This window comes from Vanellus vanellus (assembly GCF_965231255.1).
Source record: "Vanellus vanellus genome assembly, chromosome: 2".
Taxonomy (NCBI): domain Eukaryota; kingdom Metazoa; phylum Chordata; class Aves; order Charadriiformes; family Charadriidae; genus Vanellus; species Vanellus vanellus.
The window spans coordinates 36,781,409-36,809,072 of record NC_138906.1 but is presented as its reverse complement, the minus strand read 5'-3'; the positions used below and the strand labels follow the sequence as shown (position 1 = coordinate 36,809,072).

Genomic DNA, 27,664 nt, shown 5'->3' with positions numbered 1-27,664 from the left:
CCGCTCTCCTGGCTCTCTGGTGCATGCAGAGCAAGTCCAGCGGTTTTATAATTTGTGGAAATTTTCTGACCTAAGGAACTCCCTGTTTGGCCTCGGTGCTGAGCCTCTGCTGCCTGCAAGGTGTGAGCTGCTGTAGTCATTGGTGCGTGCTGGAGAAAGAGGCGCCAAGAGCGCACAGGACACCGAGGGTACAGGGAAACCCTTGTGATGTGGTCGAGCAGAAAAGACAAGCCTTTCAGCAAAATCCCGGTGAAATGGAAATTCTCAAGGTTCCAAGTGAAAATTCAGGCCTTTGTTTCCTAGAAGTATTCGAGACTGACTCACATGGGTTCATTTTCAAATCTGTACAATAAAAGCAACCTTTTGCTGTAACAAAACACCACCGATAACGGCGACCTAAATGTATTAACTTTTTCAAATCCGTTCCCGCGGTGCACAAGCAGAACCCCGGGGAACATGCTGAGTGTGAAAGATGAGAAGCAAACCCCATTTTCACGCTGGGCGAGAGAGGCTGCCTTTGTACGCTGAGCGGCGGGGGGCGGCCCCCGCGTACTGGGCGGCGGGGCGGACATCCCGCTCGCTCCCGCGGCGGCGCGCCCCCGGGAGCGGCTGTGACCTGCCCCCCACTCCCCGGCTCCCCTCACGCCGGAGGGGGGGGCACGCGCGCGCACGGGGGCGGGGAGAGTGCTGCGCATGCGCGGCGGGCCCCCGCGAAGCTTGTCGCAGCCGCGCTCGTTGTCCCGCCGGCGGCGCCTCCTTTGTGACAGGCGGGCCGAGCCGAGCCCCGCCCCCCGCGCGGTGTCGGGCGCAGACGGAGCTGAGGCGCCATTTTGCGCTGCTGCGGGAGACGGTTTGGGAGGCTGTGGCGGGAGGGAGGTGGTAGCGATACTGGTAGCGGTAGTATTAACAGGAACAATAACAACAGTAGCGGTCGCGGGTACAGTTGCTGCTCGGGACTAGCGTCCCCGTTCGCCCAGCCCCGTGGCCAGGACTCTGCCGACATGAGCGACGTGGAGGAGAACAACTTCGAGGGGAGGGTGAGTGGCCGTCCCTACCTGGGCCGTGCTGAGAGGGGGTGACCTGACGCGGGGTGTGGGGGGGCGGGCGCTCTTCCTCCTCCGGCCCGGTGGGGGTGGGGGCAACGCAGCTTCTCTCTAAAATGGCTTCTTTGGGCGCCTGAGTCTTGACTGGGCCGTGGGCGACTCGCCTCCCTCTCCTCTCCTTCTCTCCCTCTTTTTTTTTTTGGCCGACCTGGCGCTGAGGAACTGGCCCAGCGCGGAGCGGGGCTCCGCTCTCTCACACGCTCCCCTCTCCCATCACGTCTCCCTGTCCCCATCCCCCTCCGTTCGGGTGCGGGCCCTCAGCTCTGGTGCTGCGGGTTCGCCTCAACCCTGATAGCTCAGGTTTTTTCTTTAAGAACAGGGCTTCGAGCGCCGCTGTAGCCCGGCGTTTCTCCCCGCTTCTCTCTTTACTTTCTTTCCTTCCTGTGGTCCTGAGCCGTCTTGTTGTCCTGGCCCTTCCCCGTTCCCCTCCACCCTGTGCCCCCGGGCAGTGCCCGTCTCCGGCCGCGGCTGGGAGAGCGCGGTCCCGCGCGGTGTAGCCGAGGCCTCCGCCCGCCTGAAGGAGGAGGGACTGGGTCCTTTTGTGAGAGGTGCGCTGCCTCTCCTGGCTGCTGGCCTGCAAACAGGATCTTTTTCGGGCCATGGCTCCTGAAGCCATCGGGGAGGTACAGCCTTCGCTGTTAAACCATTGAAACTCATTGATCACGCAGCTGAAGGCTTTCTCTCAACAAGCTGCTGTGGCTTTGTAACCTCGTTAGGCCTGTTTCTCTCTTCCCTCGGATTGCTGCGTTTTTTCGTGTACACGTATGACCGATCCCTTCCATTTTCAATGTTGTTTGTTTTTTTTTTTTTTCTTAGTGATGATCAGGGTAAGCAGGAATTGGAAGCTGCTTGAAACAGGAATGAAATGTGTGCTTTGTCCTCACTCCATCACTATTTGCTTTTTTTAATTTTGCAGAGTTTTTTTTTTTTTTTTTTTCCACTCTTTAAGAGGTGCTTTAGAGGAACACCTGAGCATCCTTTTGGTGACTTTCTCTGATGAACCAGTGACAGCAGCTTCGCAGTTATATAGGCTTACTGCCTGGGGAAACAAGCGATGAAATTTTGGAAGAGCAGTGTCGTATTCCAGTGATTATTTTTAGAAGGATATTCTACTCTTTTGTAGTGTTAGTAAAAAAACCTTCCCTAGGCTGAGTGCTGTACCTGGCTGTGCAGTGACTGCTGCTGGTTCCTCAGGTGAGGTAAACAAAATCTGTTCTTGTGTTGATTGCTTGGACAAAGGTGGCTATATAGCTAAGCTCTGTTCAGCTAAATGAACTTATCTCTGATGGGAAAACCAACTAAGTCCGAGAAAGTTGAGCAACAAATATGCTTTGTTATTTAAAAAAGTCCTTTACTTCAGTCTCTTATTTTACAGTAAGATTTTTTTAAAAATTATTTTCTTGTCTGTATTCCCACTGTGGTTTATCATCCACAGAACGTTTGTATTAGGTTCCTTGATGGATCTGTTGTTCATGTTACAAAGCTGATAGAGCTGTGTGGTTTCAGTATTTCTGCACACCGCTTTCTGCCAAATGTAGAAGTAAAATAATATTTGAGAGTATGTGAAATCTGAAGAGTCCTACGTAGCAGTTTCTGTGACTGCTACTTCTCAGTTGACTTGTTCTTTTTTTTTGTGGTGGAAAATTTACCTGTTGGAAAGAGCTGCTGACTATGTTGAGTCTTCATTTGGAAAACTTATTTTCTCTCCCTAATACTGAAATTTCTCAATCAATCTGGCATGTGGCAGTGTCGTACCTACTGGTATTTTTTTATAACAGAACATAATGGCAGGTACTTGATTAATTTATAGTTTTAGGGTTTTTGTTCTACTAATGAACATTCGTAAGCAGTTCTTTTTTTCTTCAGTAATGCTTTTTGTTGTTGACACTAAATACTTGAAATAAGAAATTATATTTCATTTTCACTGAAAGTGCTCACAGGCATAAAATTAGGCATGTTGAATTGGGGGGCTTTAGTGTGACATTCCTAATTGGTTAGATAGATAACTCTTGGTTCTTGGTGCTTTGGTTTGCTATATGCAGGCACGTGGAACTGAGAGAGTATGGCATAAGCTTTCAATGGGAGAAAGAACTGCAGAAACTGGAAGAACATTTGTAAAGATCCTGCTTTCCTGGAAGTTGCCACAAATAAGAATACTGAGTACCCTTTCAGTTCCCCCTACCTCCCCATTCAGTTTAAATACTAAGAAGCATGATGTACTTCTAAAAAAATAAATGCCAAAGGAGTATGGGAGTTTAAGTTTAGTTTAAGTCCTTTTATATCCTATCCATGTTGATGCATATTGTCCCAGAAGTGCTTCAATGAAAGTTCTTGCAAGTAGTGGTGAAGTCCAATACCAAGATAAAAGTGCTTATTGATAAGTATGAAGTTTCATCTTAAAGAGAGATTAATTAGAAAGAGTTTTCCTGTTTTGTCACTTTGTGAAGAAAAAAAATGTTCATATGTAAATAATGGTAATTTGGTTAAATTTTTCAGTCTTTCCACAATATGGTCAGAAATATTATTTTTTTTAAAAAAAAAAGCATAATTTTAGCAGCATTTAGCTACTGCCCATGTATATGTTTTGCCTCTAATTTATGATTTTAAAATGATAATGTTAATTAATATGAACAGGAAATTTCAAATAATTTTGGAAATAACTTTCCAATGAGACTGCATAATTTGCACTGTTTAAAAACTTGCATTTCTAAAGTGTTGAGTAAAATCATTTTAGACATTGTAGAGTGGTGGTTTTTTTTTTAATTCTGGAGCTTACCCATTTTTTTATTGACTTTTTTTTTCTAAAGCAAATGTTAATCAAATATGCTCAGACTAATAAACATCTGCTCTGTTTTTCTGTCATTTTGTTTCAACTTAAGCAAGTTCTGTATTAAGAATGTGGCTGGTTGAACAGAAGAAATCCCCCCCTCAAGCAAGCATTGTGATTTAATGGAAAGAAATTGACAGAATAATTAGAAATATAGTGGATGTGCTAGAGTTAAGTTTATGGACATTAAGAAGAAAAAAAGATTTTAAGGAGTGCTTCTTATCCAGTGACCTGAATTTTGGAAAAGTCGTAGGATTTTATGACCATTGAATGTTCTTTGTGAGCAGGTTAGACAAATGAGGCTTTTTTATCTTTTGTTGCTGTCAGGTGACAGGCAGCTCTTACTCCCTTTCATATTTATTCAGTTATTTTTAATAACAGATTGTTCATTTGGTATGCATTCTGTGATGCAAATTTATTAAAATGTTTCCCAGAGCGGTGAACAAGTTGGGAGTCTGAACAAACCTGTATTTTAGAAGCTCCGCTTGAAACTTTGATCGATTTTTTTTTTTTTTTAACTTCTGATATTGTTTAATTTCTGTAATCTTAAAAGTTTAGTAATTTTCTACCAATATTAATGTGCTGTTTTGCTAAATAGATAAAACTTTTTATCAGAACAAAGATAGAATGAAGAAAGACAACCAATCTGGAGTTCTAATATGATGCCTTTTCCTGCTCTCTGCAAATCTCACAGTGATCTCTAATAAGGCATTTCAAGAAACACATGATTTTGCATGTGATCCATCTTGTTGAAGGAAGTGTGTGTAGTTCAGATGTATGCAAGCAACTTTTGGATTAGGTTAACTGTGAATGTGTCTTGTATTTGCTTCATGAAGCTTTCCAGATAATTTCTTTGGCTATAAATAAATTGGGGTTGGAGTCTGTTTCACTATTGTACTCAACCTCTCCTGCAGTGGCAATCTGCCACCTGTGTGGAAAGGAAGGCACATTGCTTTCCATACCTTTTGAAATATAGCACAATGGTCTGCTTACACTCAGGTGTTCTGTGTTGAGAGTGCTGTGATCATCCTGTGGTTTCTAATGGCCAGTGTTGGAAAGGAGACTTTTTCTCGAAGTCCGGTTTTCTTTTTTTTTTTTTTAATCAAGCTTAATAAATTCAACCATGTTAGTTGCATGTCAATTGGGAAGACTGCTCCTTCTGAAAACAAATTCCATTTCCTATATTCCATATGTGATAAAGGAGTGGCTACAGACCCCTTCCTGAAGAGGCATGTTTTCAAGCCTCAGTGAGAAGATTAATGTGTAACTTCAAAAAGTTTATTACTGAAGCTGCTTCTTCCTTTTTTCCTTTTTTTTTTTTCTTTTAATCAGAGCAGTGTCATTGAGAAATGCATGAAGTTTGCTGATGTTGGTGACTTTTAAAATATATCTGTCTTCCAGATAGCACAACTTACAAGTTGCTTTTTATAGAGAAGCTTATTAGGTATACTAATGAAATATTTGTAGAACAGCTAATTAAGGGGTCAGTTTTATTTTTCATATAGAGTGACAGAACTTAGTATAAAGCAAAAATTATTTAACTTCTCTTTTCGAGTTTCAGGAGAAGTTGGTGAATACCTGTCAAAACAGTGGTTAAAATGTAACCTTGTCCTTTCTCATAAATGAGGTATCACTAAATTGACAGTTTTGTCCAGTGAATGTAGGCTGCTACTGAACTTCTGTTTCTTTCTTGACTGTTTATGTTTTTCTGTCTCCTTATGAAGTTGGGCTTAATTTATTTTTTGAGTTTGGGCAGGAGTTTTCAGCAGGATTTCTGTAAAGCCTGAACTATCATTTTGCTGGCTTAATGGTATTGCTAGATTACTTGTTGCCCTGTCCTCCCCCCCTCTCCATGTGTAATAGGTATTCCTTCTTAACAAGGTTAAATGAATTTCAGATGAAACTTCTGGGTCATTTAATGGTTACTTTTTTCCTCCCATTTCACTTCTCATGCTTTGCTATAGAAAGCCTAATTTAAGCTTATTCAAGTCTTTTTATTTAGTGTCTCACTCTAAATTTTCATGGCTTTTCTGTCATACTCTGAAATAGTAAGCTGAGAGGTAAAGCATGGCAGAAGTTCAGGACAGAAGAGTGGTATGAAAGAAAACAATTTTGTCTTCTTTCCCCCACCCTCATGTTTTTTATCATACCCTCTCATGATAGGTGGAAAACTGAAAGAATGCTTCTTAAAGACTTTTGCAACTCTGCTCTGCATAGAAGTATTTTGAATGCTTGTAAAATTGTAATTATATTGGAAAGTAGCATTTCTTTTGAAGGATGCAAGGAAGATAAATGACAGATACAACTTGCATCAGTTGTATCAGTATGGATGAAATGCATTGACATGACTGACACCTTGCTCAGCTGGATCATCTAAAGTTGTTGGTAGTTGTTCAATGACTGGGTTTGTGATCATGAGATAACGGGGGGTGGGGGAGGTATCCTTTCCATACCACTTAATTTCATGTTGTTTTTTCTGGGAAGAGAGAAGGTAGAAAGGATGAAAAATACTCCTCAGTGCTCTCTTCAAATGCTTCTAGCTGCGTGTCTTCTTATCTAGAGAATCAGTAAATGAAGCTGCCATCTTTAGATTTTGTGTTCAGCTACAATAATTTCTTTGGCTCCAAGTTCCACTTCTTGGTGAATCATTAATCCCATTTCCTGGTATGTAATTGAGGAAGCCACTGCATCTGATTCTGAGGAAGCATGCTGTTATGATTGAGATTATTTTTTTTCTTAGGTGGGTTTTTTGTTTGTTTTGTGGGGTTGGGGGGGTGATTTTGTTAGTGTTTTTTTTTTTCTTTTAGTTTTGCTGTGGGGAAAAGTGTTATTGACAGATGTAGCATTTGTTTTGAAAGGGAAATCTGATCTGAAGAATGTTAGGAAGTTAGCTGACTGTATCTTCCTATAGGCTGTAGTGACAGCAGATCTAGATAATTTGACATGGTAACAGTGAGTATCTGCCTGTAAGTTTGTAAGGGTGAAAGCAGTGACTGGACAGTTGCATAATAAAGCAGAAGGCATTAAAATACATGAAGTTTTATAAGATAGTTGTGGGATGAGAAGCTGAGTTTAAGAAATGCAGTGTTATTAGTGCCCCTTAAATGACTGAGGATCTTTAGAACAGAAAGATAAGAAAATGTTGAGGATCCAGAGAGAAATTTTAGTCTTTTTTTCTCTTAAGCAGTAGTTAAATTAAATTCTGTGATAACGATGGATCTGAGGTCAGAATGTCTGGACTGCTTAAAGACTAGTATAGAATTGAGATATTTTAATGCTTTGGGTAGCAGAGATGTCTCTTTTCTCTCGTTAAAGATGATATACTAAGAGAATGTTAACTATTTCATTTTCTCATTCATATCGCAGAATGGCTATAAATTGTTTATGCAGAGCAATTGGGTGTGTCTGTGTTATAGACTAAGATATAGCTTGCTAATTATTTCCTTATAGTAGAAAGCAGAGGAGGAAAATTCTTTAAAATCTCCCTTTGTGACTCGTTGAAGCTCTGAATCTCTTAATCCCTGCCTGTAGTCTTGCTCATCTAAATCTTATTAGGTACTTTTTTGGTGTCATCCATAAGTCCTTAAACTCTTGCAGATTGTTGTGATTCCCTTAGTCTCTCCTTTTGAAGCACTGTAGGAGATATAACTAGGTGATCTATGTTGCATCAGAAGATGAGATGTAATTGCCTGCCAATGACAGCCACAGTATGCAACTGCTAACAGGTAATCTCTCTTTAGCTGCAGTTTACATCTACAGGGATTTTGTTTGAGGAAGTTTGAAATGTTTAAGAACTTACGCAGTCGCCTCTGTCACTTCAATTTTAAAGTTGTGTGTTTGTGAGTGCAGGCCCCTAAAAGCGCTTAGACAGATAGTTACAAAAGGACTTGACCTACAAGAAATGATGTAACTTTTACTTTTGGCAACTTAATACAGATTCATTGTTATAACTGATACTATTAGAAACTCTGTGGGTGGTGTCATAAGATGCTTCAGCTGAATAGATAAGGACACTAAGTTAGTTAACTTTTACATTGTATGGGAGTGATTGGGTCCTTGGTATTTTTGGCAACTCCCAGTACTTCTACATTGTGCAGTATCTGGTGTTTTTTTATTTTTGTTTTGTTCAAGTTTCCAAAGTTCTTGTTGTTCAAGAATTGATCTCTCAAATGTGAAAAGCATAGACAACGCAGTATCCTCATGAAGGAGTGACTGAGGAGGGTGAATTCTTTGTCTTTTATTGAAGAATGTTTTCTAAATCTGAATGATATCACATCATATTTTTCTATAGTGTTTATCACTTTTACTAGGGAGGGAAGTGGAAATAATTCCCAGAGAAACTGGTAATTATTGTAGGGGATGAAGTGTAAAGGGAAGAATTAAGGAAGCTATCAAACAATGAAAAGTACAAAACCAAAGATGAGGTAATTAAAAAGCATGTTAGGAGGTCTAAAGGAAATAATTTTTTTATAGTGATGAGTGAATTTCAAATGTAAAAACTAAAAATACCAAATAAAATTTGGTAATACTTAAGTGCACACACATCCCTTTATTTCAGTGAAAGTCAGGTAGCTAGATCAGCAGATAGCCAGCTTAATAAGGGTAACCTCTAATGCAGACCTGATTCTGTGGTCCATGTGTCACAGTCCAGCTTTGAATTTGGCCTTCATTGATAGGTTTGTCAGGCCTATCATCCCAATAGGTGACATTCTCCATATGTCCCGTGTCCTTTTTATTGAGGGGAAAGGGGAAAGGTAGTGTAGCTGTAACACTTGTTAGTAAAGGGTCTCTCAGGTTCTATTTCCAGTGGATTTATTGTCTTGAAATGCGAGGGCAGCATCCTTTGAAACTAACTTCAGCTCAGAGTACTATGCAACTCTGGACATAGGCGGAGTAAGAAATAAATTCAGTAATACATTGTGAGAACAGGCAGGAGGAGAAACAATGCAAATAAAAATGTAACACTTATGGGAGGGGAATTTACTATGCATTTTTTCATTAAGAATTTTGCATGTTTTTTATGAAGTATGTAGCATACTATTCTGGAGGTTGTTTTTTTTTTTTTTTATATAGTTGAGCTCCCTAGAAATGCTGTAGACTATAAAATGTGAGGAAATCCTAAGCTGTTCTTTGTTTGCTTGTTTTCCTAGTTTTTCTCCTGTGTGCATTATCATGAAACAAAACCCCCCCTTGCCTTCTATTGTATTGCTTTGAACTGCACTATTATACATCTTGGTTTATATGGATTAAGTTGTATGAAAGGAAAACAGGATAACAATGAGGAAGAAAAAGTAGGAAGAAAAATAATTTGTCTTGTATATATCTATGTACATGTATTATGTGAGTAAGTATGTGCATAGATAGAGTTTGACTGGAATTCCTTGGCCATTCTGTTGAACTGAGAGTGTCTTAGTAATAATGTGTAGGAGTAGAATTTGGGATATTCAATATTGAAAAGTGCATAGTTATTTTAGGGGGGAAATCACAGTTATTGCTATCAATACTTTAATATATTTGTGCTAATTAGTTTTTAGTGTATCTATCTTACAAAAAAAATCTGAAAGGGGAGGAGGGTAGCTTTGAAAATACAGTAAAACACTGAGAACTCAGTAAGCTCATTGTTAGAACATAGACACTTATACAGTTTTAAAGATTTTTTTTAAAAAAAAGTTGTTTTATAAAATAGTTTCTTGCACTTTACCTGCTGGCTTTTCAATTTGGTAGATAACATCTGAACTCCAGCAGAGTTTTATAATCCCCACGTGCTTAAATATACTAAATGTTCTTTTTCCATTAAGGTTAATGTTCGTGAAGAAATTGAAGAGTTTTTTCCAAGAATGTGGAAGATAAATCAAGATAAAAGAAGGCTAATGAAAAGTATTAAAGATCAGAAAATTAAAATTGAATGGGGGAAAAAATTGAACAGAAGATTGGTCAGATAGAAGCACTTGAATGTTTTTTTAAGGCTATAATGAATTGTTTGAATTGGGGAAGAATACACGAAGTATGAAAAATGAAAAACTCAATGAAGAATGAAGAAAAGTAGAAAGCAAGAGTGAAGTAGAATTAAAAGAATCTGGAAGAATGAATGGGTCCTAGGTTAAGTAAATGTATGGTTTATGTTCCAGTGTCTGTATGATCAAGTTGTAGATGAATTTGCATGATTACTTAGTTAATAGAGAATTGGTGATCTGGTTCAAGCAGGGACCTATTTGAGGAAAGCATACAATATTAACAGTGGGTTAGCAAAATGAAATTTGTTTTGGAGGGTGTTGCCTAACCATTTGTTTTTCAGGAGCAATCAATATAATAGAATTACTGTACTTTAAATGTTAGGAGTTAGGCATTTATACAACCAATACCATTTTTAATACTGTCTTTTTTGTTAGGAGTCTCGCTCCCAGTCAAAATCTCCAGCTGGGAGTCCTGCTCGTGTAAAATCGGAGAGCAGGTCAGGATCTCGCAGTCCATCGAGGGCTTCCAAACATTCTGAATCGCACTCTAGGTCAAGATCAAAATCAAGGTATGTCCAGGAAGTTATTAATGCTAATTCAGTGTTACTGGTTATGCTTGTTCTTTTGGTATATCAATGAGATTTCTGCTTGTTATAAAAATTATATATATATTTTTATAGATATATAAAAACCTTCTGGGATGTATTAACAGGACTGTATTAATTTGCACGTTAGTGGACAAAGCTGGGGAAGGATTCCATGAGTAGTGAAACATGGGTATGAATAGAGAAAGTAATATAAATAGAAGTAGTAATGTAGAAATCACACAAAAATTTGTAGGTTTATCTCTTCCAGAAGAGAGAAAAGGGATTGCATCTCAATTCAAAAGGGATTACATCTCAATTCTGTAAAATCTTATGCTTTTTCTCCCCAAATCTTTTGGGGGGGAACTCTTGTGTGGACCCCTCCTTTGGGGGGAGGGGCGGGGGGGGAAGTGAGAACTTCAGCAAAGGTAGTCTGGGTTAGATAAAAAGAGTAAGCTTTGGAAGTGTTGGAAAATGCTACGTCGGGAATTTCCTGACGTTCCTTCATTGGAGGCTTAAAAACAAAATCTGATAACTACAGATAATTAGGCATGGATAGCTTCTTGATTTATGAGAGCTTTAAGATTTAAATTAGTTTTTCAGTGCTGTCCTTCTCTCTGCCCAAGTGTGTATGTGCAGAGGCAGAGTTTTATAGCTCTCAGTTCTGAGAGAGCTTGCTCAGAGTAGAGGAGGAATGTCTGTCTTTTTTCCTCTAAATATGTAATAAATATTACCTGGGTTATACTACCTATCTTCTCTTTTCCTTTGTACCATGAAACTGGAGAGAGCTACCGCATCCTTCTTTCATTAATGGAGAGAGAAACCAGAAAACAGCATTTGTAGCTCTGGAGGGGGAAGAGGAATTGCACAGTATTATGTTGTTCCTCTTCCCCAGTTCTTGGGGAGATCAGTAATCCGTCTTCCCTGTTTATACAGTTATACCAGGGCAGCTGAAAAGGAAGTCTTGTGCTCTGAATTCCTGAAGTTCAGCCTAATGTTACAGCTTCTCTTCTTGCAGTGTTTAGCCAGATAACTACCTGTTGTTAGGATATAATGCCTGTATGAAATCATGCAACTTTGATGAAATGATGGCTGTTTAAAACCGATCTTGAACATCTAGCATTGGCTAGGTGTCTGCAAAGAAATACTTGAGGAGTTAAGCAGGGTATCTTTGGTCTTGAATAATTTTCAAGCCTAGATGAGCTTCATTTGTTAGATACCGCAGCAGTATCTAACAAATCTAGCAGTGCTGCTAGACGTTTCCGTTTTTCAGCCAAGATGGTATTTTGTAGTGTGGCATGTCTGGTTTCTGTATCACTGAGCAAGTGTTAGTTACGTGTGCAGCCAAGCTGATATATATAAGTTTAAACTTTCAACTTCCTGAAAACTGTCATAATCCTTACTGTAAGCCAGAAGCACACTCACAAAGTTAAAAATTTTGCTACCAACCAGGTTATTAGAGATCCGCATAATCCTTAGATGTGCAAAGTAGAAGAAACTTAACTATTTTAATTGTAGAGAATCTCTCAAAAATACATTTTTCCTCTAGGAAGTGTGAGGCTTACAATTCAATACATTAGTGCGTATGTCCTAACTAAAAGCTTTCTCTTTGTTGAAGATCCAGGTCCAGAAGACATTCGCACAGACGTTATACTCGTTCCAGATCCCATTCCCATTCTCATTCCCATAGGAGACGTTCTCGAAGCAGATCATACACGCCAGAATACCGTCGTCGAAGGAGCCGTAGTCATTCTCCAATGTCCAACAGGAGAAGGCACACTGGCAGCAGAGTATGTCATGTTCATCAAGGCTGAGTATCAACAAAACGGTTGCTGCCTGCATCAGTGTAGTTCAGGTTACCTGCAGGTTGAATTTGGCCTGCTGTCTTGTCACTGGAGGATACGGGAACGGGGGGGGGGCAGGCAGGAAGGACAGCAGTATCTGTCCTGGGCACTTATTTCTTGGACCTGCAACTGGCAGGGCAGTTGTAGAAATTCATTGGAAACCATACCATTGCAAGTCAGTATGTGCAGATGGGGTGACATCTGCTTCCCTCTGCTCCGGAAGTTGAACCCTTCTCCCTTCTCTTTTTTTTTTTTTTTTTTGTTGTTGTTACAGTTCCAAGTGTATGTACCCTTCACAAAACCGAGACCTTTTCTGTGCGTGCTTGCAACCTGACAGTATTGATGAGACTGACTAGAGGAGCCAAAGAATAAAATTCTTGATTGTTTATTTGTTTATAACATATAGCATATCATGTTGAAGGTTGCTTGTGATTTTATACCTCTGAGTAATTAATTTGGTTTAAATTGGAGAAATAAACCCATGTGTTATTAGCTAATGTGTAAATCTTAATAGGCTAGAAAAATGTACAGTTATGAAAAGGATCAGTAAGCCTCTCAAAATGTAAATGAGAATTATCCCTGTATGGACAGGAGGGAAGTATAGGTACACCAACCCAGATCTAAGATACTAATCTTGTGTCATTCTGAGAGATTTCTCCTTATGGCCTTCCTTATAGTCCATTTTAGTGTCTTAGCTTCTGGTTCCACATCACTTCAGGCAGATCTAAATTAGTGCTGTTACACACAGGTCTGCCTCTTCCTTTGTGAGGGCCAGGGTACTTTCCTGATACTTTTTGTTTTAATCTGGTTTAGTTCTCTGAGTTTTTTACTAAACCTGTCAAAAAGAGTCTAGTTTTTTTTGCAAGCTTACCTTGGTGCAGTGACTCACCAGGACCAGATAATACCAATGTGAGAGAGAAGACAAGAGTAGACTACACCATTGCTAACGTACAGTGGTTTAAGCCGTTGTGAAGCAATGTTCACAGTTAACACTTTTTGTGGATTGTTGCCAGTGTGGAATCATGATGTAGTAAATATAAATCTAATGTCTTGAAAAATTGGCAGGAATAACTGAACTTCAAAAGGGTTAGCAGATTTCCTGGTGAAAGATGAATGAGTCTGTTGCTGTCGGGACAGCCAGACTTCCCTCCCATGTCCTCAGTGGCTCACCTACTACAGGTGTCTTCTTAAATATGATCCGGGTCCGTCAACAGCTCTGTCCGCTGTCTTCAGCTTCACTGGGCTCCTTCCCCACAACTATTTCCAGTCGTCTTCTTCCTTAGCCTCACATTGGGGCACCATTTGTGGCGATTGAAATGCACAGACTCCGATATGCAAGATCGAAATCAAAATCAGCTTTATTAAGCAAGCGTGCTCTTTATATAGTTTTCTACCAAGGCCAATAATTTTCTACTTTACTTGTTTACACCATCATGTACTCTAAAAGATCACGTTCCCACCGAAAAGGGAATCTCTCTTCCCTGTGAGCAGCACCTCCTTATCTAGGGAGTAGCTTCACACAACTTCATAGTCTGCCAAAACAGTGCTGCAGCTGCTTATTCCTCCCTATTAGTTCTACCACACTTAACCCTTTTTTTGCCTCAGTCCCCACATGAGTCCACTTTACTACTTTAGGAAATATTAGAATATTTTGCTCTTTGAAGAAGTCTTTTTGCCTTGGAAATTACTCTGTGAAAAAATTCTCTTCACAATAAATTTCACATTAACTGTAAGGAGTAGTTCTAGTAGTGTCAAAATGAAACTCAAATCAACCACATTTGAATCCCCTAAATAGCGAGGTCCTAAAGACACCAAGAAAATTTGTAGCAATTTTACCATGTCTGATCTTGTAGAGGGAGCTTGCATAGTGTGTTGATGGGAGGCAGTATGAAAACCTAATATAAAAATCTGTCTTTTAGTCCTCCACAGTTAGTTTAGTCCTTCCAGTGGTGATGGACTGTCACTTGGGGTGTGCAGACTGATTCTTGGTACTTCTCTTGCCTCAGAAAAGGTAATAGGGTTTAAGTGTAAAACATGTAAAAAAAGTACAATACTGGTATGTACTGTGTGGAGGGACTTGTCCAAACGATGATTTAAAAGACACAGAGATTTCATTAAGACTTAAGAGTTTCAGTAATAAAAGAAGTATAGCTGTTAATGCCACTGAATTATCAGATAGGCTGAAATGCGGAGTGAAAAAGAAACCTAAGTCTGTATTAATTAGAACTTTCAAATTACAAACTGCCAGGTTTTTTTGTGCTCTTCAACTATAATGAGGAATTGTAGAGGATTCATGTCTTAAAAGTTTGAACTTTGACAAATGGAAAGAAAGAAACTTCAAATATATGAGTAGTTTGGGCATCTTATTTTCACAATGGATTCCTGAACAAAAGCTCTGAAAAGAACATGACAGAAGATCTAAACCTGTTCATTCTTTGAATCAGGCTGCCTTTGAAAGGCAAGCTCTGAGGCATAAATTACTGTTCATCAGTGGCTTTGAAAATCTGTAACTGAAATACAAATTTCAGCTGTGTCAACTTCCAGTTATTATTTTAGCAGAAACATTAAATCCCTGTGCCTGTTGCTGCCATTGTAAATTGCTGCATCTAGTATAAGAGGTGCCAGAAGCTTAGCTGAAAAAAATGTTAATTTTGATCGAAATAATTCTTACAGTGGAATGGGCATTAGATGAACTCTCTGGAATGTAGACAAACTTTGAACCTAATAGAGAAATTGTACCTTGTACAATTGTACAATTTCATGTTTGACTTCCTTTAGTTGAAGTGAAATGTATTAAGTAGATCTGTATCCCACATCATGTTAAAGAATCGAGTCTCGCTCTAGAAAAGTGTGAACACTTTTGGATTACAGTTTCACAGAACTGGCCTTTGGCACTTCTTACTATCTAGATGAAAGAAGCTGGTGATTTTCATCCAGTTTACAAGTACACAAAATAAACTTTCAAATGTAAATATTGACTTTCAGTATAGTTGTGTAGGCAATGTTGAGGGGGGGCAAAGTTTTGTTAGAAGCTAAATTTTATAGTTCAGCTTTCCGTGCTTAGGGGCTCAAATGCATTTGGTGTGTGCAACTGGAGGCAGCATGCACTCCTTAGTTCCAGTGGTGACCATGCAGAATAGCTGAAGGTGGTGGTTGCGCTTGGCTGACCTTTTCTTAGCACAGACTTGTATGTCATTGTCTGCAGCTTGTTGGTGATTCAGATGTGAAATATTAATAAGATAGGTTCCTGTTACTCTATAGCTTTTCTGTAATCAGAATGCTTAGTTTTTATCAACTGAGTTTTTCACCAATGAGAAGTTCATCTTTGTCTTTTTTCTAAAATAAAAGTCATGAAAGTGTTGCTTCTTGAAAATATCTTATGACTGGAATGATAACTGTTGAAGTAGTAGGCTTTGTAATAAACGGTGTGTTTAGTTTTCTTCGGATTAAAATTTTTAGTAATTGATAACTTTTGATATGACAATATGTAACTTGGTTTTTATAAACTTAATTGGAGTTGAACCTTTGTCTTTCCAGGCTAACCCAGATCCTAATACATGTCTTGGAGTGTTTGGACTCAGTTTGTATACTACTGAGAGAGATTTGCGTGAAGTCTTTTCCCGTTACGGACCTTTGACTGGTGTCAATGTTGTTTATGATCAACGGACTGGACGGTCAAGAGGATTTGCTTTCGTTTATTTTGAGAGAATTGATGATTCTAAAGAGGTAAATTCATGCTTTACTACTTTTAACAGGTGTGCTCTTTGTGCATTGTCTTCATGAATATCTCTGGGGAAAAAAAAGCCCAAAATGTTGTGTATTCACTAGCAGGCTCTCACAGTGAGATTAATTTAGAATATTTTATTTAAACAGCATGGCACTTTTTAACAGATGAAACATTTTAGTTCAATGTTCAGATACTTGGGCAAATTTTGATTGAGCTGTCTGTATTGAATCACTGATGAGCATTGTGCTTTGATTTTAGTCTGTTACTTCGAAATGAAAGTAATTCTAGGTGTAGAAGCCTCCTAGTATTTTGAAAATAATTTGAAAGTTAACTTTTCAAAGTAGGTTTGTGTATCTGTTAAAATTCTGAAGATTCTCTTTACTTTCCATTTTCTTCTCTAAAAGCATGTCATTGTACATTTGAAAAATAGTGGGTTTTGTCTTGATTTGTTCCTTGGTCAGTGACTTTGCTGGTTATACAGATAGCTGTTCAGAGCTGGACTGGGTTGTTAGTATAATTGATCTATAAGGAGAGAATCAAAGAATATGAACAGCAGCCTGTATTCAGATTTGCTGTTTGATTCTGTTTACATTAGATAAGTATATTCATAATGTTTGGATGTGATTCTTCTCACCATCGAAGGAAGGGAGGGTGACAGCTACTATCAGTAGCTAAAAAATGAAAACTGATGCTAGTTGATATTTTAATGAGGGAAAAAAAATGCTTCATGGATGAGTTGGAGTAGACTCAGTTCTGATCTTTGATTTCTGGTATGATACAACAGAGGATCAATTTATGGGAAGAGCAGGGTTTGTAGATGTATATATGTGTATAGGGGTAAGTAAAAGGACAGAAAACTTCCTGTCCCTTCTGTATTTTCCCACTGTCACTTTGACAGGTTGAGAGAGGAGTTAATGGAGTGGATAGCTGTATATCCATCTTTAGTGGCCTACTCTCTTCTAACTTTTAGCTCTTTATTTCTCTGTACTCTGAGTTCCATTGGATTTTGAAAATGTGATTTTTTTTGTAGAACATTTAACATCCAAAATACTTGCACGGTATTTTTTGTCACAGTCATGTGCCGGTCTTGTGTACTTTACAACTTCGTATGTCTTTAGAAGTAGGGGTTTTTCCAAGTTGCCATGGGCAATGGTCATGCATGACACCATGCATTTCTTAAAATGTTCCGTGTAAATAGCATGAAGTGATTTGTTTAGTATAAAGCTGTTTTGACAGATACTGCAAAACTGGAATGCAAAGAAAAAGAAATGGGATATTACTTGCAGTCAGAAATACAGAAATATTAAGCAGGAACTTAAATAATTGGGAATGTAATTAAACCTATTTTTTTTCTCCCCAATGGGCTGGTGCGTGAAGAGAGGGGAAGGATGCAAAACCTCCCAACGCTTGGAATTTACATAACTGAAATACTTTGGCAAAGAGGACAGGAGAAAAACTTGTTTATTTGACTTGATTTCATGGGCCTTGAGGATAGATTTGGAGATGGCAATAAGTGGCAGCTAGTGTAGAAAAAGGAGATACAGCTATAGGTGTGAAACTTTGACAGGCTCTGTAGGAGAACACTGAAGGACATGAAGTGATCCTCTGTGTGGAAGATAGACCAAATCAGAAAAGTTGAGTATGCATAAGAGCAATGACACTTAAATTACTTTTGTTCTGAGTAAATACCTTTCCTCTAAAAAAAAAAAAAAAAAAAAAGGGAAAAAAAAAAAACCAAACAAACCAAAAAACCCTAAGCCTCCAAATAAAGATAATATAAAACTCTAGATGAGATGTTGAACTAAATTCCAGCCCTCTTAAAGCAGTCATAGAATGATTAAATACATGTAGAACTCTAAAAAAAAAAAAAATTAATATTTCCCATTATCTTCACTATTGTCCTCCAAGAGAGGTAACACTAGGAAGCCTCTCAGCTGACATGTTCTCAAACACCGTTAATATTAAAATTTGACACCAAATGAATTATGAGTAGTTGTGTTTAAACTTCCGTAACTTGGTTTAAGATAGGTCAGTATCAGTATTGTGTGGATTCTGTTGCAGCTGAAATCCCTCAGGATCTTTGTAGTCACTGGTTATCATTCTTCCAAATTGAATCAGTTATTGAGCTTGTTAAAATGTGTCAACATTCTGAAACCAAGTGATGCAATGTTTCTAGCTCTATATGGTGCTTAAGATATTCGGAATTGTTAGCTGGCTCAGTGAGGTGGAAATCCAAAGACAATGTAAAATAGTGGGTTTTTAAAGGTGATACTTTGTAGTTTACTACTGCCCTTTTGTTATTTTTAGGAAAGTATCTTTTTAAGCTGTTTTAGACTTTCAGAACTTCAGATTGATTATGGCACTATAGCAGCCTTGTCATTAGCTGCTTATGATCATCTTGGTTATAAAGAGGATCAGAGATTTAGCTTTTGATAACTACTAGGTAGAGCAGCTGCCACAGCATCACAATAGCTTCAATCATTCTGCCTTAACAGGACTGGGAAAGAAATGTTGGGTGCACATATCCATTTCAAAGGAGATTTCTTGTGGAACCTCCTCTACTCTGTTTTGAAACTCTGCTGAGATGGAGATGAAAATTTATAGTCTGACAGAAGGCTCCTTTTCCATCAAGTGTCTGTTATTGCAGTGGTCTAGTGTTTGCAAGATAGCTTTTGGCTAGATTGTTATGTTCTGACCCATATTAAAAATGGTCATGGACACTGTCTTTAGTTCAAAATGCGATAGCAGACAATAAATGTTGAGGATTGACAGTTGTTTGTCCAGAAAACCTGAGCTTTTGTTGTGCTAGTGTTTTTTGGTGTGCTTGTTCAAAACCTATTTGGAAAGCTTATGTATTATCTACCTCTTTCTAGAAGAAAGGGTATTCTCTTACAGGTGTAGAAGTTTCCATTTTTTGTGAAGTTATGTTGTTTTTCTTAAAAAAACAACCCAAAACTTTTCAAAGTAATGCTTGGTACTGCTTTTTGGCCTTGTGTGTTGCAGTGTCTTGTCTTACATTGGCCACCCTTCTGTTAAGTCTTCAGAACCACATGTGCAACATTGTGCAAATGGCAAGATCTGTAAACATCTCTTGAAGACCTATTTCTCAGGATTAGCATTCTTTCTTATATAGTTTTCAGTATTGGCAATGCTGGCACTGAGCCAGTGTTGTAATATTGCAGTTGTGCAGTATTTTTGCTAAATTGTAGGGTGTATTCCTCTGTCCATCACATTAGGATTTTCTTCCTGTGGTTAGAGGAACACAAACTTTTATGTACTGGGATGAAAGGAAAAAGAAAAAAATTGTGGGGGGATTGATTATCTCAGGGTTAACAATAAATTGAGAGGGTTATGAGTAAAAAGTGCTGGTTGTTCTAGGGAGATGATTCTTGGTACAGTTACCAGGAATTTCATATCCTACTATCCAGCTTTTCAGTAACTCAGAATATGAAGTATTAGTTGTTGTTTAAACTGATGCTACTGTGAATGTACTATGTCTGTAGCGAGAACTTGTCTGAGAAGCAGTAGCTACAGCAGCTGTTGGCAATACCGAATTTTCTATTTTTCTAATGCTAGTTATATTCTCTGTATAGTTTTGACCATCTTTTAGAGCCCCTTTTCTGAAGTAGTGTTTGTTAGTAATCAAGACAAACTTTATATAGGCAAACTGAACTATTAACATAATTCAATGCCAAAGACCACCAGAATAATAACAGGGTTTTTCACTTTAATTTTCAAGGCATTTAATCTGTGGTGCAAGCGGACCAGCTTAGAAGCATTGTTATTGACCAAAACTTCTCCTGCAGCTTGTTGAAGAAATGTTTTAAGTATTGTTTGTGGTACCAAAAGGGACCCTTGACATAACAGAAAAGAACACAAGAAGGTCTCAAATGCTTGGAATTACAAGTTACAGATTTTTGGAGACTCTGAAATACCATGACGTTGCTAGTACTTGCAGAAACATCCAGTTACTCATTCTGGTTCTCTAAAATCCTGTATTTCTTGACTCTGAAACTCTTTATTCTCTTTAAAGCATACTTTACATTTAATCAATAGATGTTTAAGCTCAGAAATTTAATATATATATATATATATATATAAAAAATCAGTGACATTTGTTATGGTTTGAGAAACCCATAAAAATTTATTGTTGTTTAGACAATCATTCTATGACCCATTGACCCCTCCCCACCTGGGAAGGGAAATCAGGGGAAAAAACATGGAAACCCAGGAGTTGAAATATAAACAGATATAATAGAATAAGATTAGATTATTAACATTAATAGCAGTGAAGAACCAATATTGATCCTGATACCAGTACCAAATAGACAAAGATTGTACCCAGCCCACTATATCAGTAGGAAGCTGTGTACTCCCAGCAGTGAATGTTGGGACACTGCAAGTGCTATGGCCTCAGGAGGAAGGGAAGGCTTCACGGGTCTGGCACCAGGGCACGAAGTTCTCAGGATGGCAGCCATCAAGGGAGAGAGAGAACTTTGCAGCAAACTTTCTAATTTATATTGAATGTGACATTCATGGTGTGAAATAATCCTGTTGGCCAGCTTGGGTCAAGTGCTCAGGTCTTGTCTCGCTCCTTCTCATCCCTGCACCTGGCAAGCTCAAAAACACTGAGACCTTGAAACCCACATACCATGGCTGGTACAAAGTAAATATTTTCAGAAATTCAGATACTGGAGTCTTCTAAAAGTGCAGCCTTCCCAAGTATTAGAAGATAAGTTAGTCCTGTGTCACTCAAACCAGGACAACAGTATTCTAATATTTTTAAAAACAAAACCTGAAACTAGAGAACATAAATTGACTCTTGTTCAAAGGTGAAACAGACACTTCAATTCAACTTGGCAGACTGCAGTAAGTGTAAAGGGCTGGGTTTCTTAATTTCTTTTTTTGTCCATCAGATTTTTATTTTTTTTCCCCAGAATATCCTTTCAGATGTCCTCCCTAAATGCAGACCTGAACTAGTGATATCAGTCTACTGGGGAGGGGGAAAGCTAATCTGTCTGTTCATCCCACGCTGTACCTGTAATACAGTGGAGATGATGCTTTTATTGGTTGCATTAAGTACAATATGGGAAGGACTTCAGGTAAAAAACCAACCAAACAAGAAACTCCTCCCCCCCAAAAAAAAGAGCGAACAAAACCCCCAGTATCTTATACAGTTATTTTTAAATCATGAAAATATATTTTCAAAATGAGTCCCAATATGAATTGCTCTTGACTATTCAAGTGTATTCAGTCTGTACTTCACTAACTTCACAGTGATGTCACGGTATTAAAGTAATTCAAAGCAGCTAGGTGCAGTTGAAATGAAGGCTTGATGATCTTCTGTACAATACAAATGGTATCTTGAACTCCGTAGTAGAAGTGTAAAGTGTCTGTGACAACAGCCCTGCCAAGTCAAGTTCTCTTCACTTCTCCCCTCTTCCTCCCCACACCCTTTCCCCTGTGACTGCAGTACAGGTTGCAGAAATTTTTCAGCCTTGTCCAGGCTGCCCTTTGTGACATTATCCAGACTGAAAGATTGTTTAATTTCTTTCAGTGAATCTTTGGTTGCTTAACTACTGACAGTCACCTGTGTAAGTTGTGCATACAATTAAAAGTTCAGTATTTTCAAATTTGTTTACCTAAATGCTATTACACATAGAAAACACCACATACTGAAATAAATGTCAAATGAAATTGAAATCTGTTAAATTTAATGCTTGCTTTCTGGCTGTTTTGAGCCACTGAAGGCTGTGACCCCATAGTTTAGGAAATGTTTATTTTGTAAAACTAACACCTTACAGATAATAATTTGAAAAGAGTTGTGTTATTAGGCATGGAATGCTGCAGGTTTAAAACTGTAATCTAAGATTTAATTATTACCCGTGCCATTCCCAATGCTTATTCTCTGTTTTATGACTGCAGATGTGTAGATGTGTATTCTGGCCTACAAAGTCATTTTTTCCTTAGAATTTGCAACCGAATCTAATAGTGCATGTTTATAGGAATCCTGTTTGCTTGCTTGCTTACGGTTGTCTTGCAAAAGCCTGCAAGTCTTTTAACAACATTCAGATATTTGGAAGAAAATCCAGGTTGAAATGAAAGTGGACTATTGACACTTAAAAGCTCCTGAGAGGGTATTGAGTGTCTTAAACCTCAATGTGACTTGATTTTTTTTTTTTTTTTTTTCTCTTGAAAATTTTTCATTTGATGGTCTGGAAAATACACTTCTATCTTTTGAACAGTATTTCAGAACGTCTTCTGCATTATTAGAGTGAATGTGCCATTTTTTTTCCCTTTGGCATTCAAATGTTCTTAACATAGCATTCATGCATACCCCAAAAGAGCAAGAAAAGCAAACTGAAATTCGTTTTTAATATGACATACTAGTCTAACAAAATTGTAAAATCCAGATATTTTTTTTTATAAACTGTTTTAACTTTAAAGAAGATGCAGAAATATCAGTAGAATCGCTAATATGTTTTTACAGCCTTTGTACAAAATAAATACTGTTATATATCTTGTTTGAAACCAGGTTTTCAAATAGGGTATTTGGTGATATTGCAGAAGTTTGTTAGCTAAAAATGTCAAATTAAGTACTTGGTTTTCAAAGACTTGAGATGTGCACATTAAGAATGATACAGAGAATTTGAAAACCTCTTTGGAAGGAATTTCCACTTGCTAATAACTGAATGTGAATGATATTATCAATTGCTGTTAGATTTCTAGTGGCTCATTGTAGGTTTTGGCTTTTCTGCATTTGGGGGATGCCATCAGAAATGTAAAAGGCTTTGTTATGTCTGTATATCTATTAAAGAGGGTTATTATTTTAAATTTTTTAGTTGGCAGTTATTGCTGACAGCTGTTGAAAGCTAAGAAAACTGAAGTTTTAATGTTGGGTAGGTCATTAGACATTATATCCAGAATATCTTGAGTTTCATGCAGACTGGTAACTATGAACTAATCTTTAGCTACTGTAATGTAACATATTTGTTACTTCCAAAACAAGTGATTAAGTCTCAAAATTAACAATTAATCTGTCTTGCTGATATGTTCTTATTCTCTCTGCTGCTCCCTATGTTAATGAACTTTTCCTCTTAGAGGTGTTTGTTCTTTTAACTAAGACACATGTACCAGATGTTCTGGATTTGAGGTGGCTTCTTGTCAGCTAAGCTTATTACTCTGCAAGCTGTTGATTTGACATAAAAATGCCATGAAGCAGAAAATTCCATACCTTTCAAGACACCTTGCATATTGCTGCATTTCCAGAAAAATTCTTTTTCATCACAAAGCTAATTTTTCAGCCAGCTATTTGCAGCCTTCATTTTTAGGTTTGTGCCCACATATGTTCCTAGGATGTGTGCACAGATTTATTTTCATTTAGATCATCCTTGTGGAACAGGACTTGAAAAAAAAAAAAAAAAAAAATAAAGGCTAGAAAACTAAAGCTAAGGATCACGTTTTGTTCACAAAACATACTTTAGTGTATGTTGAAAGACTTGAAATGTGCTTTGGTTCTGGCTTGCAGTTACCTAAATGTAGTTTATTTTTGTATGGGAACAGAACTCACTAGGTGGCGACATAGTATAGATATAAAGAGCATTATTAAAACACAAACTAAGTGTAGTTAAGTAGATTAGTGATAATTCAGTCACCCGGTTTGGGAACATCACAGTTAGTTCAATCATGTGGCTGTCAGGTTTTTGTTTCCTCCTCTATAACTTGTATGTTAATTCAATAAGGTTCCTGTTAGAGAGCTGCAAAAAAAATTGCCTTTCTAAATAGTTGTTTGTTTCATTATTTTAAAAAAGAAGGGGTAGGGTGGGGAAGCTTTGCTTAGAGGCACCTTCATGTTTTGAGGTTGTGCATTGTTCCCCACATTTTAATAATAGCAAAGTGGTTGTGTTCTCTAACTCAAGAGTGTCTCTTCTCCAAACATGACAAATGAAAATAATGGGTATTGGGCTAAATGCTGTGCTTAGTGTCACGAATTAAGTGGTGTGCACTAGTATTTCAGAGATCCTAGAGCAGCTGATGAAAGGATCAAAAAAATTTTGCTTTGCAAATTTTAATAGCTTGTAAGTCCAGCATTAACTGTTTGTTAAATTCTTAAGGTTGTGGGTTTGTGTGGTGTGTTTTTGTGGGTTTTTGTTTTTAAAGTTGCTGCTGCATGCTTATCATTCTCAAAAGTATGCTGTGCTCCTTTAAAAAAACTATTTTTGTGATTTTTTTTTTTTTTTTTTGAGTTAGTGAAAGGCCATTGTATTGATTCTCAAAGACTAGAGAAGCAGGGGCTGGAACACCCAGTGAGTGTGTGCAGGGGCTGCAGGCGGGTCTGAAGGCACGGGCTTCTCAAGCACAGACCCTTATGTGTATCGCTTTAGCGAGCTGCTATTGTGAGAGTGAGTGGGGAGGAAGGTTGTAATTAGGTATCCATGTAGGCTGAACCCGCCATTTTACTAAGCTCTGCTGGAGTAGGTCCTTGTAAGGGAGATGGCAGGAGGCTGGGAGAGCATGAAATGGCAGCCGACTAGCAGTAATCCGGCCATATGCACCCTACAGGAAGCCACTGTTTTGCACAGCTTTTGAATCCGCCCGTCCCCTCTGGGTCAGAGACGGCGGTAAGAAAGATGCACTTCTCGGAAAAAGCTGTTTTGACTTTCAGGTTACCTTTCTGATGGGTAGAAGGTGAAAGTCTAGGGAAAGTGACCGTGTTAGTGGTTAGCACCGTGCACTCTTAAGAAGGGATTGCGTGTCACGTTACTCCGGCACCCCAGTGCAGTCCTGTAACAGAGCCGGGAAACGGGGCTGGGGACAGAGAGGAGCCATTCGCCACAGTGGGGCACTAGTAACCAGTCTAAATTCAGCAAGTATGGGGCTTAGTTTTCTGATGGAAAATAATGTGATTTGAACATAGCCTTCCATAGTTACCAGTAGGTTGCAGGTTTCACGTCCCTGTTCCTTGTCTCTCCTGCAGGCAATGGAGCATGCAAACGGTATGGAGCTGGATGGCAGGAGGATTCGGGTGGATTACTCAATCACCAAGAGAGCACATACACCCACCCCAGGCATCTACATGGGCAGGCCAACACAGTAAGGAGTTCACTCATTTCCTGTAATGGGACTAAAATTGATATAAAATGAATGTTTGGAGTCTGGTTGATGAAATAGAGCTACCGATGCTTCTTTTATATTTTAGAGTTAAGCTAATTGCATTTTACCCCAAAGTTATTAATCTAAAGAACACGTTACTGTGGTTCACCTATACTATTAAATCCTACTGTAGTTTATTTATCAAAAAGTGCTGCAGGAGTTATTTTGAAAATATATATCTAGCACAGTCAGTTAATGCATCCTTAGCTTACTGAAATACAAAGGTGCCCATTTGCCTTTGATTTTAATGCGAATTAGGGCTCGAATTGCTGGTGGGTTTTCTGGGTTTTTTGAGGGTGTTTTTAAACGTTTCATTGTTTCATGGCATAGTCTTAAGTGTCTGATTTACAAGAACTCTTACAAAAAACTTAAACAATTGAAATTAAGTTGAAGAGTAGCTGTCTAAAGTAATTTTTTTTTGCTTTTTCTCTAATAGCAGTGGAGGAGGTGGTGGCGGTGGAGCAGGTCGTCGCCGTGACTCGTATTATGATAGGGGGTATGATAGAGGATATGACAGATATGAAGAATATGACTACAGATACAGGTACCTTATTTTTATTTTATTTCTGTAGAACAGTGGATTTGTTGGGAAAACTGAAAAGTTAGGTGATAAAAGATGTTACTCAGTTTGTAGCAAGATTTTGCATACGTGCTTGCTACATGTTAGAGCCTCCTTACATTAGGTTTTGTGGTATTTAAGTAGTGTTAATCTTCAGTGTTTATGGAACTTGGTTTTACAGTAAACAGTTGGGTAATGGGTTAATTTTCCTACTTGAAGGAGGTAGAGCATGTGCCCTACGAATCTAGTGGACAGATAGAAAGGGAACTCATTTTTCCGTGCTGTATATAGAACCAGGGACAGCTGACACACAGTGCTGTTTAAAAAGGGGTTATTTGTAGATGGGATTTTTAATGCTTGACATTTCATAACCATCTCACTGTTCTGAAAGTTATCTGATTTCAGAGAATGTTGTTCAACACAAATTGTAGGCATCTGTAAAAGCACTTCATGTGTTTGCAAGGCTAGTGAGAGTTTATTAAATTCTGTGTCTGGAAATATCTTAGTTTTAAACACATCAAATAGAGAAATATAAAAGCATTTGTTAAATAGCTGTAAGCCACAGCCAAATAAAGCTGAAATCATTCATGCAGGCCAAGTCTTTCAGTGCTAAGGAAATGGTTCTGTTTGGTAGAAGTGATGTGAATAAGGCTTCTTTCATAATGGATGTTGTTGGGTTTCTTTTTTAATTTCCTTTAAAGGAGACGATCACCATCGCCTTATTATAGTCGATACCGATCACGATCAAGATCCCGTTCCTATAGTCCGAGTAAGTAACTACAAGCGAATAAATAGAATCTGGCTGGCTTAAACGTTGTTGTTACTAGTATTAATTGATCAATGGAAATTCTGAATGTGAAATTTAAAAAGTTGGGCACATTAAAACTGAGTTGCTCTGTGTACAGTTAGTTTATAGTAATTGTGTCATCTTTTTTTTTTTTTCCCCAGGGCGCTACTGAAGATCGGAAGAGTTACAGTTGAGGACATGATTTTTAAATACAAAGTTCAGATCTTAGCTTCCCTACTGCTTTCCTTCCCTTCCTTGCCCTCCATCCAGCTCTTTTACAAATCTTTGGTTCGTTTAGAATATACATATTTTCAGTTGAAGTATTCCTATTTTCCATCCCTCCTTATTGTAATACTCTTAAATATTGTAATTGTTGTAGTTTTTGTGTAGTAAAACATCTTAAGCAAAATGAAATAGAGAACCCAAAGTGCTGATACATTTTGGAAGTCATTCCTATTTTTTTTTTAAAAACAATTGGACTCCTGACTAATCAGAAGAGAGGATTGATATTTTTAAAGCTTGCATGTCATATGTAATATACACACTTGGATACTTCAATATAAACCTGCATTTCCAAGTAACTCGTTAATCTTTCTGTTAAAATGTTTACCTATTACTTTGATAAACAAGTAACGCCCTTGAGCCTTTTCTGTAATGACAAATTTACTTAGATAGTCATGAACCAGAGGATTTATTATTTTTTTTTTTTGTCAGGTAGTTGCTTTGAGTGTAGACTATTTGAGCTAGAGCAAAATTTGGTATTTGACTGACTGGGAGAAATAGATCCTTGTACATTCAAAATTAAGGCTGTTTTATAGATAAAGTTTCTGGACTGCTACACAGTGGATAACATTTGAAGATAGCACTGTAAAAACCCAGGGGTTTTTATTGTACCTGGTTGAATATTTCCCCTTAATCGGTGCAGTACAAAAAATATTTATTGAATGTAGCAATTAGTTATATAATTTGCTGTTCATTTAAACAACAAAAACCACCAAGTTTTTGGTATTGCAATAATGATTAAACAAGTTTTGTTTCCAGTCCTTTTTGGAGTTTTGAAAGTATGGATGGAAAAACCTACATGTAAACCTTTTTTCCCCTCAATAAAAGTTAATTCCACTGAGAA

General features: G+C 38.1%; 1 protein-coding gene across 1 annotated transcript; it reads left to right on the top strand.

Annotated features, from left to right (window-relative positions):
- Nucleotides 1-816: 816 nt before the first annotated feature.
- TRA2A (transformer 2 alpha homolog) lies at nucleotides 817-27,664 on the top strand. The gene is made up of 8 exons (XM_082499302.1): nucleotides 817-1,037; nucleotides 10,320-10,453; nucleotides 12,087-12,258; nucleotides 15,850-16,038; nucleotides 25,017-25,132; nucleotides 25,629-25,736; nucleotides 26,453-26,520; nucleotides 26,700-27,664. Exons 1-8 carry the CDS (start codon nucleotides 1,002-1,004, stop codon nucleotides 26,708-26,710), a joined length of 834 nt encoding a protein of 277 aa, XP_082355428.1. The 5' UTR covers nucleotides 817-1,001; the 3' UTR covers nucleotides 26,711-27,664.

Excerpts from the sequence above, each read along its gene's own strand:
- TRA2A (XM_082499302.1), top strand. The coding sequence starts at position 1,002 with ATGAGCGACGTGGAGGAGAACAACTTCGAGGGGAGG. Across the intron at positions 10,454-12,086 it reads AGGTCAAGATCAAAATCAAG|ATCCAGGTCCAGAAGACATT; the intron begins GTATGTCCAGGA and ends TCTTTGTTGAAG. Across the intron at positions 25,737-26,452 it reads GAATATGACTACAGATACAG|GAGACGATCACCATCGCCTT; the intron begins GTACCTTATTTT and ends TTTCCTTTAAAG.